Source organism: Chaetodon auriga, chromosome 22 (genome assembly GCF_051107435.1).
Source record: "Chaetodon auriga isolate fChaAug3 chromosome 22, fChaAug3.hap1, whole genome shotgun sequence".
NCBI lineage: Eukaryota > Metazoa > Chordata > Actinopteri > Chaetodontiformes > Chaetodontidae > Chaetodon > Chaetodon auriga.
Window position 1 is genome coordinate 1428987 of NC_135095.1, and position 12929 is coordinate 1441915.

At 39.2% G+C, this 12929-nt stretch overlaps 1 protein-coding gene across 1 annotated transcript in view; it reads right to left on the bottom strand.

Moving 5' to 3' along the window:
* large1 (LARGE xylosyl- and glucuronyltransferase 1) overlaps positions 1 to 12929 on the bottom strand; it is a 101816-nt gene that overhangs the window by 11084 nt on the left and 77803 nt on the right. Inside the window, exons 7-10 of the mRNA XM_076722074.1 lie at positions 12141 to 12245; positions 10797 to 10909; positions 4606 to 4731; positions 1591 to 1746 (exon numbers count right to left, since the gene is read on the bottom strand). Of these exons, the coding sequence (XP_076578189.1) occupies positions 1591 to 1746; positions 4606 to 4731; positions 10797 to 10909; positions 12141 to 12245 (500 nt within the window). The remainder of the gene's footprint in view (positions 1 to 1590; positions 1747 to 4605; positions 4732 to 10796; positions 10910 to 12140; positions 12246 to 12929) is intronic.

Consider the following 12929-nt stretch of genomic DNA (forward strand, 5'->3'; position numbering starts at 1 on the left):
GTTTGGCTAAATGCTAAATGCTAAAATGCTCACAGTGGATTCTCCTGCAGTGACTTCTACATTTGCTACAATGCTAAGGGACTTCATCCGTCAATGACGTGTGAGGAATCTCTGCCTATTCTAACAATTTCTGTCACGGTTGTGACTGCAAACTTCATTAAGCTAATTGCTGACATCAGGGCTCAGTGACACGATGTGATGCTGCCCCACTAGTATTGTTGGATTGACACTGAATGCAACTGTAGCCTAAAGGTGTCCTACAGTTTAACAGTAGCATCATGTATCACCAATAATTTCCGAAATGTAACTAGTGTTGTTTTTGGCGGCCTGTTTTAATTTTAGTCTTAGTCTAGTCTTTGTGTCAAGCTGTCATTTTAGTTTTTATTAGTTTTAGTCACGTTCATACTTAGTCTGAGCATTTTAGTCTTATTTTAGTCAGAATTATCCATGACTATTTTCGTCTAGTTTTAGTCGACGAAATCTGATGACATTTTAGTCTAGTTTTAGTCAATGAAAATTGTATTTTAGTCTCTTTTTAGTAATGCAATTCCATTTAATCCAGTCAATATGGTATAAGTACCTAGTAGTAAAGACGAAACCAAAATTTTCTTTTAGCCAAACCCATTTCATAATTCAAACAAGGTTGTCTTATTATTATATTATTGTTACCTTATAGACTCGAGAATACATTCATTCCAGACACGGAAGACGCTCTGATTTGAATTTACAACATATTTATTTTACCAACCAAAGCCGGCTGGCTGGCCATCGGTCCTGTTCTCTGTGTCAGTTGTCTATTGTTAACGCTAACCGACCGCAGCTGCATCTTCTAAATAATGCCGCGAGTGGGGATTGAGGAAGTGAAGTCGCCTGCGACTGCACAGTGCAACCTGATGCAGCATCTGAAGTGAGACACAGGAAGCATAAATACTGCAAAATAATAACAACAACGTGACTAAACGAGACAAAATAACGTTCTACCATTTCATCAACGACAATGAAGAAACATCTTAGCAGAGTTTTTATTTTGTAAACCACATTTAGTCTCGTTTTTATTTGCCAACAATATTGCATTATATATGTAATTGTAGTTATCGTCACATGACCAGCACTTACGTTGCGTCTCATCTCGTGATAAAGGTTAGTTGACAACGATATTTAGTCACAATTTTCATTGACGAAAGCAACACTAAATGTAATGTGATAAAAGTGTACATTTTAACTGACTTATTTTTTACTTTTATCTTGGCAAGTTCATTTTTGCACAAGTACATGTACAATAAAAATAAACCACAATAAAAGATAAAGTTTCTTGTACTCTTTCCATCTCTATCTAAGAGTAATCTGAAAAGAATCTCAAATCAAAATCATTCCATTGCCTTAACAAACAACTTACTTAACAAAAACACAAAGAAAAAAACTCCACCACACTGAAATAAGATGGGATGGGTGTCATTCTTCTAAAATGTCCACCGAGCGAAAGGTTTTCTGACCTACTACAGCTGACTAAACACTAATTGACTACCACTTTTCATATCTTTAGCACTAAATATGAATCACTGGCAGGATTACAAATGCAGTTCCACTTACGTTCTCACTGTTGTGGTCGGCCTCACTGGGACAGCCAAATAGTTCACGCCGCAGCAGGTTGCCATCGTACTCCAGAAAGGTTAGATAGAGATTCCGGAAAAACTCCACATGCTTGTTCTTAACTCGCAGCTTCTTTGGAGAATTCCAGTGGATCACCTGGATCACAGACAGCCGTAAAAGCAGTTATCAGGGTCTGTTATTGTCATGCTCAGATAATTCTATTGTAATATACAGACCAGTAAACCAGATGCACTCCCTCATTCGAACCCAAAGTCTTTAGATAAAGACTTTGGTCTGTCCAGATGCTTTGTTCAATTCATAATGAATGGTGTGCATTTATTCAAATTTTCATCTCTTTTCATTACTTTTGATATAATCTTTTTTTTTTTTTTTTTTTTTTAAATGTTATAATGAATGCCAATGCCTACTCAAAATGAAACTTCACCTACTTCCTCATACTGTACCTTTAGCAGCACCTTACAAGGCACCATATGTAAGAAGCATTACCGTAACATTTATCATAAACCAACAAAAACAAGGAAAATAAAACAGAGTAAAGATGAATTTTAAGAGCAGGATAAGGTAACAGAAAGCATCCATCAGGTAAAAACCTTAGGAACAAAGTTTTGGGGCATAACTGAAGCCTGACCTCAGAAACAATCGAGAGCTGTGGGACGTAGCAGGCGCGTACTGTATGTCTTCACCATGTCAGACAGACAAGAGAGGGCAAAGCCATTCAGTGATTTGAAAAACAATTCTGAAAGTAATTTGGTGACAGACAGGCAACCACTGTAAAGATTTTAAGATTGGAGTAATGTGGGCTCTCTGGTTTTCATCAGAACATGTGCCCCCTTTGTTCTGTATGAGCTGTAACTGACCAATAGCTTTCTTAGAGACACCAGACAAAGGAGCATTCAGTAGTCCAGCCTGCTAGAGATAAAACATGTACTAACTGGGAGAGAAATTATCTGACTCTGGCAATATTCCTTAAATGACAGAACAACACCTAGGTCACGTTTCTAATGTGACATTCAAAATTTAGGTCAGAATCAGTGATAACACCAAGGTTTTTTACTTGTTCCTTGGTGTTTGGTGTAAGACAATTTTTCTCTTTCAGCTTTGGTTCAAAGAACTAGGATCTCAGTTTTGTCTTGACTGAGCTATAAGAATTTCTGAGCCATCCATAGTCAGAGATGCATGCAATCAAGTTATTAAAAGATTAATTTGATCTTACAGGGAGATATACGGTTGCGTATCATCTGCATAATTATGGAAATTGATGTTGATTTCAAATAATATTGCAGAGCAGTAACATGTGCTGACTGACAAGTATTGAGCCTAAGATAAGAGCCTTTCATAAGGTCATTCACAACTTTGAGAGCTGGTTCCAAACTGTGCTGGGCCATAAAACCAGGCTGGATTTTTTCAGGACACATTGTTGTCACAGACAAATCATTCCGTTGTCAAAAAATTATTTTTTCTAAAATGTTACTCAGAAAAGGCAGGTTGGAGATTGGTCTGTGATTAGAGATGACAGAACAATCTATGGTGTCCTTTCAAGCACTGATTAAATTAAAACAGTTCTAAAAGGTGTAGGGAAGGTGAGAGGGATTAACAGAGTGATAAACAGCGAGTGATTAATTATTGTTAACACTTCTTCTGCAAAACAATTAAAATCAATTTTAAAAAAGTGGTATGGCTGGGATCAAAAGCACAGGTTCTTTGTATCACTCAAAATTAAATTTGTCATTTGGCCATTTCCGTTTTAAGTCAGATGTCTTGGTGTTTGTTTGTTGTTGGTGTTGATTATACCTCTTGTGATTGTATCATGGTTTGCATTAATAGAATCACAATCTTAGCTTTTCAACAATGTATGGCATGATTATGAACATAGCAGTTGAGCACACAAACGAACAGAGTATTTAATGCTCTGATGGCTCACAGCCAGGCTGTTGGAGTGTTAAGAGGGCCCCCCTTTATAACAAGAACGATTCATGTCAGCTTTCACTTTATCTTTCAATGGAGGAAAGCCTTCCTCTAACATTTAGCCAACTTTTGGACAAAGGCTTTGATTTGATTATTTGATTACACCTTGCAGCTTCTATAGTAGTTGAACTGTGGAATCAAGCTTTAAAATCTGATCTAGGTATTTAAATGCAAGAAAACAAAACAAAAGACAAAAAAGCATCGTATGTGGGTGTTTGACAGGCCATTCCACAACAGATGCAGCCTGAAAAGAACTGAAACAAACTAAACAAAAACAACTGATGATATGCTTTTCTAAACAGCTTCCATCGGCTGACGTATATGGTGTTAATGGCCCCCTGGGAGAATTTGTTCTTTATATAACAATTTTCTGCATTAAATGTGATTTTTTCCTACAATAATTAGTTGCACGACTTGGCTTTTGGTTTGCTCTCATTGACAGACAGTCTGCTCATTTATCGACAACATCAAGGATCATCTTAATATTTTCATATCAACTCAAGGCATCCTAGTTTATGTGTGCAGCAGTGATATTGAGTGAGACACTGACAAAGCCATTAATGAAACACCTACAGGTGTTAGAGCTTTGAGATGTTTAAAAAATCTGTATAGATGGCTGCCTGTTTAGGAGCCCAATCACTGCTATTTAAGGTGAATTTCCTCATTAAAAAAACAACTGAAATAGGCAGACTGTGTTATCAGATGAATGGCCACAAAGCTTCAGCAACAATATCCTTCAAGTTCTACATTTTGTTTGTCCACACATAAGTCATACATCTACTTGACGTGTCATAGTCCACCTACTAGGAACCACTAACAGGCTAGGACAACTCTGCATATCTCCTGAAACCTGGATAATGCTTTTATAAGCTTAACAAAATATGTGATGCTTTTACTCTGCTTTAAGTAAAACCAAATGTCTGTCACTTTGAGCGTGGGGCTGGCTTGAGTCTCTTGATTAATGCAGGTCATGCCTTGCATGTCTGAAGCAACTGTGGTGTGAGGACAGTGGGGACAGCGCAGCCTCACCTTGAGGTCTGACACATCTTTGTAGCACTTCTCAGAGCGGGTGTGGTCAGACAGTTGAACATTCCAGAAGCAGGGTAGCTGGTGTACCAGGAACGGGTTTTGTTTGATCACAGCATTGAAGATGTCCTGCAGATAGACACAGACACAGTAATTTTACCTTGCAGATCATTGTAAAACACATATTATTCAAACTCAAAATAACACGATAAAACGCACCAAAACCATATTTGTTTCTTAGTCTTTACACTGTTGCAACAATCACCAACTCTGGATTGGTTGAAATAAACCCTACTTCAGTTAGATATAGTATATATATAGTTAGATATGACATTGTGGCTCTACACACTGATTTCCACCCACTGCCTCTCTGATGCCAGAGCCTCCTTCTCACTCATCTTCCGATATTTTCACATCTAATTTAGTGAATTAGGGGTTCATTTTGGTCAAACCTCATTTGCAGCCAACTAAATAATGAGTAGTTGGATGCCTGTAACTGTTTTGTTCCTGTTGCTTTTTGTGGAAACTCAGAATGTTACTGTAGTGTGAAATCCGCTAGTATTAGCTTTGTGGTTAAAGGGATTGCTGTTGGTGTGTATGTTGCTGCTGTATCTGCTGTACTTGATAGACATGGCCTGAAGGTAACTATATAGTTATATGTGAAAAAGAAATGGTGAAACTGCTGTAATTCTTTTTCTTGGCAACATTGTGTGACTTTCATCACCAACCATCAGCTAGCTTGCTCATCCTGCTTGCTTATCCTGCTTTGGATAAAAGCGTCTGCCAAATGAATCTGAAAATGAGCACAGTGAGCACCTTTAAGTCTTACCCTGCACATTGAATGGATGTTAAATTAAAGACCAATTTACCAAGGGCAGTAACAGTGCATGTCAAAAACACATATTTACATAAACACACATTTTTAACAAACGCCATCTCAAATTACCTCACAGCATGTCGAACATACTTTGTTATGTCTTTCATACTTTCTATGCATTTCATACTTAAATTTTTTTTAAATTATTGTTTTAACATTGTATGTGTTCCTTTTTCAAGCTTCAAATGAACAAATGAATATGCACACTTTGCCAAAAGTGGCAAAATGTACACTTGAGCCTAAGTGCAGCTAGAGCAGATGATGATGAGATGAGTTCCACCATTGTGGAGGCAGGACAGCAAACAGTCAGCAGTAGCTGGGCCTACCATGTGGTGAGGGTGTGACTGAGTGACAGTAGCAGGGCGTAGTTGACGGCCTGGGGTGTACGGTCCTTGTCCTTAATGTAAGATGAGCCATTTACAGTACAGTTGGCAAGTAGCACTGTCTTGAATTGAATTCCAGCAGCTGCAAGTCGCCCATGCAGTGTGCAAAGGAATGGTATGGTGTGGGACAACTTGCATAGGTTCAAGACCAACTGGACCATTGCATTCTGGATAAGCTGCAGAAGTCGGATGTCACACGCAGGCACACTAGCCAGGAGTTGCAGTCTAGGTGTGAGATAACAAGAGCCTGGACCAGATCCTGTGCCATCCTGGGTGAGGAACGGACGTATCCTCCTGATGTTGTGAAGAATGAGTCTGCAAGAGCGGGTTGTTAGAGCAATGCTGGCAGCGAAAGTCAGGTGGTCTTCCCATTTCACATCCAGGTTGCTTTCAGTCCAATGTGGGGACACCACAGAGTTCTCAGTGGTAATGGAGAGGTCATGGACAGGAGATGCCTTCCCTGGAAGACTCTGTCTTGTCCAGGTAGAATAAAAGTACATAAAAATAAAAACAGAATATGAATAGAGCCAAAAAGTATTTGGAAGGGGAAGGGGGCTAAACCACCATTGACTGTAAGTTTGAACAGGGAAACCAGAATAATTAGATGCACTGAGGTTTCAGTACATTCCATCTCACAGATATAATGATGAAGATGTGTTAATGATTTCAAAAGCTGTGATGTTATATTTTTAAACATGCACTTTTTATTTTAATTTTCTCTGTAACTAGCTTTTAAGGTTGCTAAATCATCAAAATTGTTTGATAGCATCATGGAAATACTCAATGTTTTGTGCATTCAATTAGATGCAAAAATTCTTTGTAAACTTTAGGATCTTCATTAGAATTTAAAATACATTTCTATGGATTTGAGTTTGGTTGTATTATGAAATTTTACTGTAATGTTTATGAGGTTACTAAGATACATTTAGATGCATTCATAATCTAATCATCACCACTAAAAACCGACGAGGGTTAGGATGTATGTGCAATCACACTCATAAAGATGAATACTTCAAATTGCTTTGAGGAAATGTATTTTCATCTGAGATACTTATTTTGACATTGAGATCGCTGTAGGTTCACAAGACAAGTGTCTTAGTTACACACTGCAGTTTCCTAATGGGACACATAAAAACTCTATAGCCACATAATTAATGCTGCGATAAAGAGGGCTGACAGTCGATTGGAGCTTATACAGCAGAAGGCAGATGGAATACTCAAACGATTTCCAAAGCCCCGTTCATTTTCCAAACTGCATACCTTGTGGGACTTTACTTAATGAAGGTTTAATTAAAATCTCATAAATGCATCCCTCATCTAGATGAGCTCTGAATAGCACTGAGATAATGGCGAGACCCCTCACCAAGGTCTCAGTCTCTGCCATTACTCTGGTAGATATAGAACAGGGCATGGTTTACGATAAGACCTATTTATGACCTTCAGGATATGTGTACACTCAAGTAGGATGAAAAAAATGTCATGCCTGAAATCAAACCATTGTAAAGGTTTGAAAAGTAAAGACAGTGTTCTGGTGTACTCTGAGATGAAAACAGAGGTAAACGATATATGTAGATATATGTTGCCTGTAAAACTGTTTCTGTTTCAGTGCAACACACATTGACCGCATCATGAAGTGTAATGTCAGCTTACATCTATAGCTGGGAATCACATTCATATTGTAAGGTGCTAAAGAAGACCATTTATGTCCATTGCCAACATTCGATGTCGATGCAGGAAGAAGTGTGTCCTTTATGTAGTGAAGCAGGTATTTTTGAAAGGAAGACGTGTAAAAACACCCTTAGATCACTGCATAATACAGGTGGTCCCAACAAGGGTGTGAACTACGGGGGTGCCGGGAGGGGGGGTCTCTAAAATATTGGCTATATGCTATTTTTGCCATGCATTTCCATCTTTCTGTATCATCATTGATCATGCGTCTAATTAGGCTACTTTTGAAGCATGATTCATGCATGAGGTTGATTCACTCTAATAAAGATACCAGCATGCATGCTATTCTTGCAATCACTACTGAAGCGTGGTGGTGCACTATCAAATTTCACCCTTGCATTGATGTATTTGTATAGTAGGCCTGGTGTTGTCTGCTTTTGATTCGATGCTCATACAGTTGTGTATTTATAGGCTGTTTTGCTGTTTGACCTCTTCATGTCTTATTGGTGCCGATAAACTAGAATATTCTAGTTTATCGGCACCAATAAGACAAAGTACATCACTGCGAAGCACTGTGCCCTGCTCTAGTTGGCCGTACTGTATTAACCTGTGATGTTTGGTTTTCATATTGTGGAGATTTGATGTGGTTATTGACTGATTATTATATATCAGATGCAGAAGCAAGTCCTCTCCTTGAAAGCCATGGCATAGTTCGCACACTGGTCCCAACATATAGACAGCCACTGAATAGAGCTAAACAATCCAGACTACATTAAGGCAATGGACTCCATAAGCAACTGACATGCATCAGGACTGCATGGAGTAAAACTGACTGGGAGTCTCTGAGAGGCTCTGAGGACAACAACAACACATTTGTTGACATGGTAACCTCATGTATCAACTTCTGTGAACAGGTCTGCCTTCCAACCAAAACCCACATAATCTACAATAACCACAAACCACATTTCACCAACCAGCTCAGAGAACTCAGGCACCACAAAGAACAGGTATTCAGGAGGGTGACATGGAAACATTCACTAGAGAGAACCTCAAGAAGACCTTGGCTTGGCAGTCACCTGTCTAAACACTGTTACCACCAATATCAGATATCATATCATATCTATTCTCCCTTTACACCAATGACTGTACCTCCAGCCATCCTTCCATCAAGCTGGTCAAATTTGCTGATGACATCACTGTCCTAGGTCTCATCAAGGACAATTATGAGTTGGTCTACAGGAACACAGTGTCACAGTTGGCAGCATGGTGTAAGACAATAATCTGGAACTTGATATCAGTAAGACCCTGGAGATGGTCATGAACCTCTGCAGACACCCACCTCAACATACCCCTCTACTCATCAACAACGCACCTGTAGAAGATGGTGGTCTGTTAAGTTTCTGTGTCGGGAGACACACTCATCTCATGTTATCAAGCCAGTTCATTACAGGATGTTCATCCTCAGACTGCCTCGGAAGATGAACATCTCCCTGAATAATCGCACCCAGTTTGACAGAGCCACCATCGAATGCTCATGATCAAGTGTTCTGCATGATGCCAGAGGCAGACAGTGCGCCAACAAAATCGTGGCACACCATCACACCTGGCTCTCTGCCTCTTCAGAAAGCTTCCATCCAGCCACTGGTTTGGGTACATCAGCACCAGCACCACCAGACATGTGAACAGGCCATCGCTCTCCTCAAAAACCCATCCTAGCACCCTCCCTCATCCTCCAACCACCCACCATGCATCATAGCCAGTACCTCCCCACACACATGCACATATGCAAATGCACTCACACACATGGAAACACACACACACTGTTTGTGACAGTACAATCCCCTATGATGGCTTCTGCAATATGTACAGTATTTGCCAGGACTGTGCAATATGTGCAAATTTAGCATAATGCTGCATATTTACTATATTAATCCTAATCTGCATACAAAATTTTGCCCAACAGTATATAGCATAATGTACCATATTTTATTGTTCAATGTGATATACTGAAGTAGCATAGAATTCTTGTTTTCAACTTTCTTTAACTTTTAACTTAACCTTTTAATTTTTAACTTTCTTGTTCACTGCACTGAATGACCAAATTAAATTTCTGTGTATATTTTAAAATTGGCGATTAAAATGATTCTGATTCTGATTAGCATTGGGCATAAAAACATTGCCACTAAACATAATCAAGAGTTTGTCAGGTGATAGAGTTGATAGCCCACACCGAATGCATCATACAGATAGAGGTACTCAAAGGAGCATAGTTGGAATGTGCTGATCCAAAAAAACAAAAGGTGCGAGTGTTTTGATGCATGTCATATACTTTAAGAAGCTCACACATTTCCAGTTGGGGGCCAGCTTCTGACAGTATTTTGACTTTCCAAAACCAGCAAACAAGCACATTTACTTTTCTACAATGACTGGTTAGGCCTGTGCAAGTAGGGTTTGATTTAGTATCTTTTTTCATTCTTCACACAACTAGTTTTTCACACAAGTGTTCATGTGTACAAGCGAGTGCAGCACCATGCCTTTGAATGCCTTTGAGGAGACACTGAAAGTGTGCGCTGTTATCCCCATTTGTATGATTAATGGGAATGACACTACAAAGACTCGCAAAAAGCACAAAATTCTTGGAGAGAAATCAGGGAGGCAGTGTGATGTAGTCTGGAGGATGACAGCATATTGGACATCCAGAACAGGCAGAAACACTTTTACCTTTAGATGTGGTAGGATAACACAAAGTAGTTTGTTTGAAGCATACAAAACCATTTATTGTAGCTTGGTTGAACAGCAAAATTTCAGGTAGCAGTGACAGAAAACAAAAATGCTTACAACAGTTTATATTACTAGCCTGGTCTAAAATGTATGGACAAGCAAGCTCCTGCAACCAGTAGTTAGTTCTTTGTGATGTGCCCATGTGAAATGATATGAGGATTAGTGTGTGTGTGTCTATGTGTGTGTGTGTGTGTGTGCATGCATGTGCGTGTTTATGTGTGTGCCCCCACTGGGAACTTTAAGATGACTTCACACTAACCCATGGGGACCTCCTGTCACCATGGGGACCAGATTAAGGTCCCCATGGGTCCAGACTTCTTTCTGAGGGTTAAGACTTGGTGTGTAGGGTTAGATAAGATCAAATCGTAACGTTAGGGTTAGGAATTCAGTTGTGATAGTTAAGGTTAGGGTAAGGGCTTAGGGAATGCATTATGTCAATGGAGTGTCTCAATGGGTATAGTGATATAAATGTGTGTATTTGTTACCTGGTCTGCCAAGGAGGTGGACAGCATGCTCATTAGTTCCCTCTCTGCAGTCAATCTCCACATTTGTTCCCATCGCAGCTTCCGGAGACGATCCAGGAGAAGCAAAATCACCCCTGAAAAGAACACACAGACACACACAGACACACAGACACACACACAGACACACAGACACACACACACACACACACACAGACACACACAGTACAGACAGAGATATGGTTGCTTTAGAAACAGAGAGATTAGTATCTAGCTGCCTGCTAAAGGTGATAAAGTTCCATCATGAGATACTGAATCACAGCCTTGTGTTTTCTGAGATAAAGCTGTAGACTCTAAGGTTCCCCTTGCTAACTTTATCCACCAGCAAACAAACAAAAAATCAAAAACAAAAAGTTCTTCTCAGTTCCCTGGCTAATAAAAGACAATTTTCCTGGCTGCTATACATAAAATCTAGCAGCCAGTTTTCAGAGGTAGAGACATAGTGAATATATTTTCGAATCGGAACAAACCATCTTTCACACCCCACTGTGCTCCATCTGTTGTCACAGCTACCTCCACAAAACCTACCAACCACAGCTGAGGTGGAGGCTTTCTGTCAAATTGGTCTGTGTTAATGTAACACATGCCTCTCTATTTCTGAGATCTGCTGCTCAGTCACACTGACACGAAGTTTAAGAGCTGAACACTGAACCTGAACAACACACATGTGGCCCGGTGAGTCTTTCACTGCTCTCACTGCGCTGTATCTGCTGTGAAAATCACAGAGCTGCTGCAGTGGATTGTCCTGTTTGTTCTGGGTTACAGTCAAAAGAACAATTATCCTCCTGCTCCAAACAGCACAGTGTGAGTGAGCTATAAGTCACCTCAAGGAAAAGACCTGCTGGATTTTATGGAAGAAAATAATATACACAGGGGAAAATAATAACAAGGTGTAAGGGAAACCAATCAATTCTACTATCAGCAGCTCTGAAGCTCTATGAAATTATATACCCCACATGTTTGTGAAAATATGTTTCCCCACAATTTTTAACCAGCCTGGTGAATGCCTGCATAGATAATGAATGCCTGTACAAATGTACTACATTCTTGGAAGAAAAGAAACTGACTTATTGTGGCCACTCTTTACTGGAGATAATCAACACAACACCAAATTATAATCAGTGAGAGTTCTCAATCAAAATAAAAATGAAACTGTGATAATATACAGTATGTAACTATAAATGCAAGACAGGACACTTGCATTTATGAAAATCTGCTTAAAATGAATGTGTAGCATGAAACTGGGATGTATTTTTAAATGTGTTCCCACCATGCTAGCATGCTAATATCACGTCTTCCTGCACTTACCAGTGTTGAAGCCTCTGCCCAGAGCTGGCCAAGGTCGATGGTTCTTCCACAGGTTCCCCAGGTACCAGTCACTCTGGTTCTCCACCAGACCCAGAACCTGCTGGCCTGAACACAGCAAACACAATATCATTACTGCTTTTTCAAATTCTCTGCATCCACTTATTTTCTCGGCAGCTTTCATTTATTTAACTATAATTTATTGTAAAGTTTTTTCGTTATTCTTTTGTATTTATTGTTTTGTGGTTAGGTCCTGTGTCCTGGGTGTTGTGGTGGATTTTCCAAAAGCATTTGAATTTTCTTTCTGTGTTGCATATCTTGTGATGTTCAAAGTGTTACAGGAGTTAGTTCATGATGAAACATTGTCATTTACTTCTTTTGCCATACTCACTACCATTGATGTGGCCAGTCTGCTCTCACGATGTGGGTAATATTCTTTTCTTTTTTTTTTTTACTTTCAAAAACATTCAACACAGAAAAGGGTGTGGACTTAAAAATACAATGGTCTATCTAGGATTGTTTTATCAAAATCGTTATGTCATTCTTGAGAGAAAGGGTCATCCTAGAAGACAACAGAAAGTATGACAAAGTGCAACCTTATACTATGTTCCTAATCGTAACATAATGTTACCATGGTAACATACAATGGTAACATAATGTTAGTGTTAAGAAACATAACTGATTTACCATCAATTCTCAAATAATCAAATATCTATCTATCTATCTATCTATCTATCTATTTATCTATCTATCTATCTATCTATCTATCTATCTATCTAAATCATCGAGTCG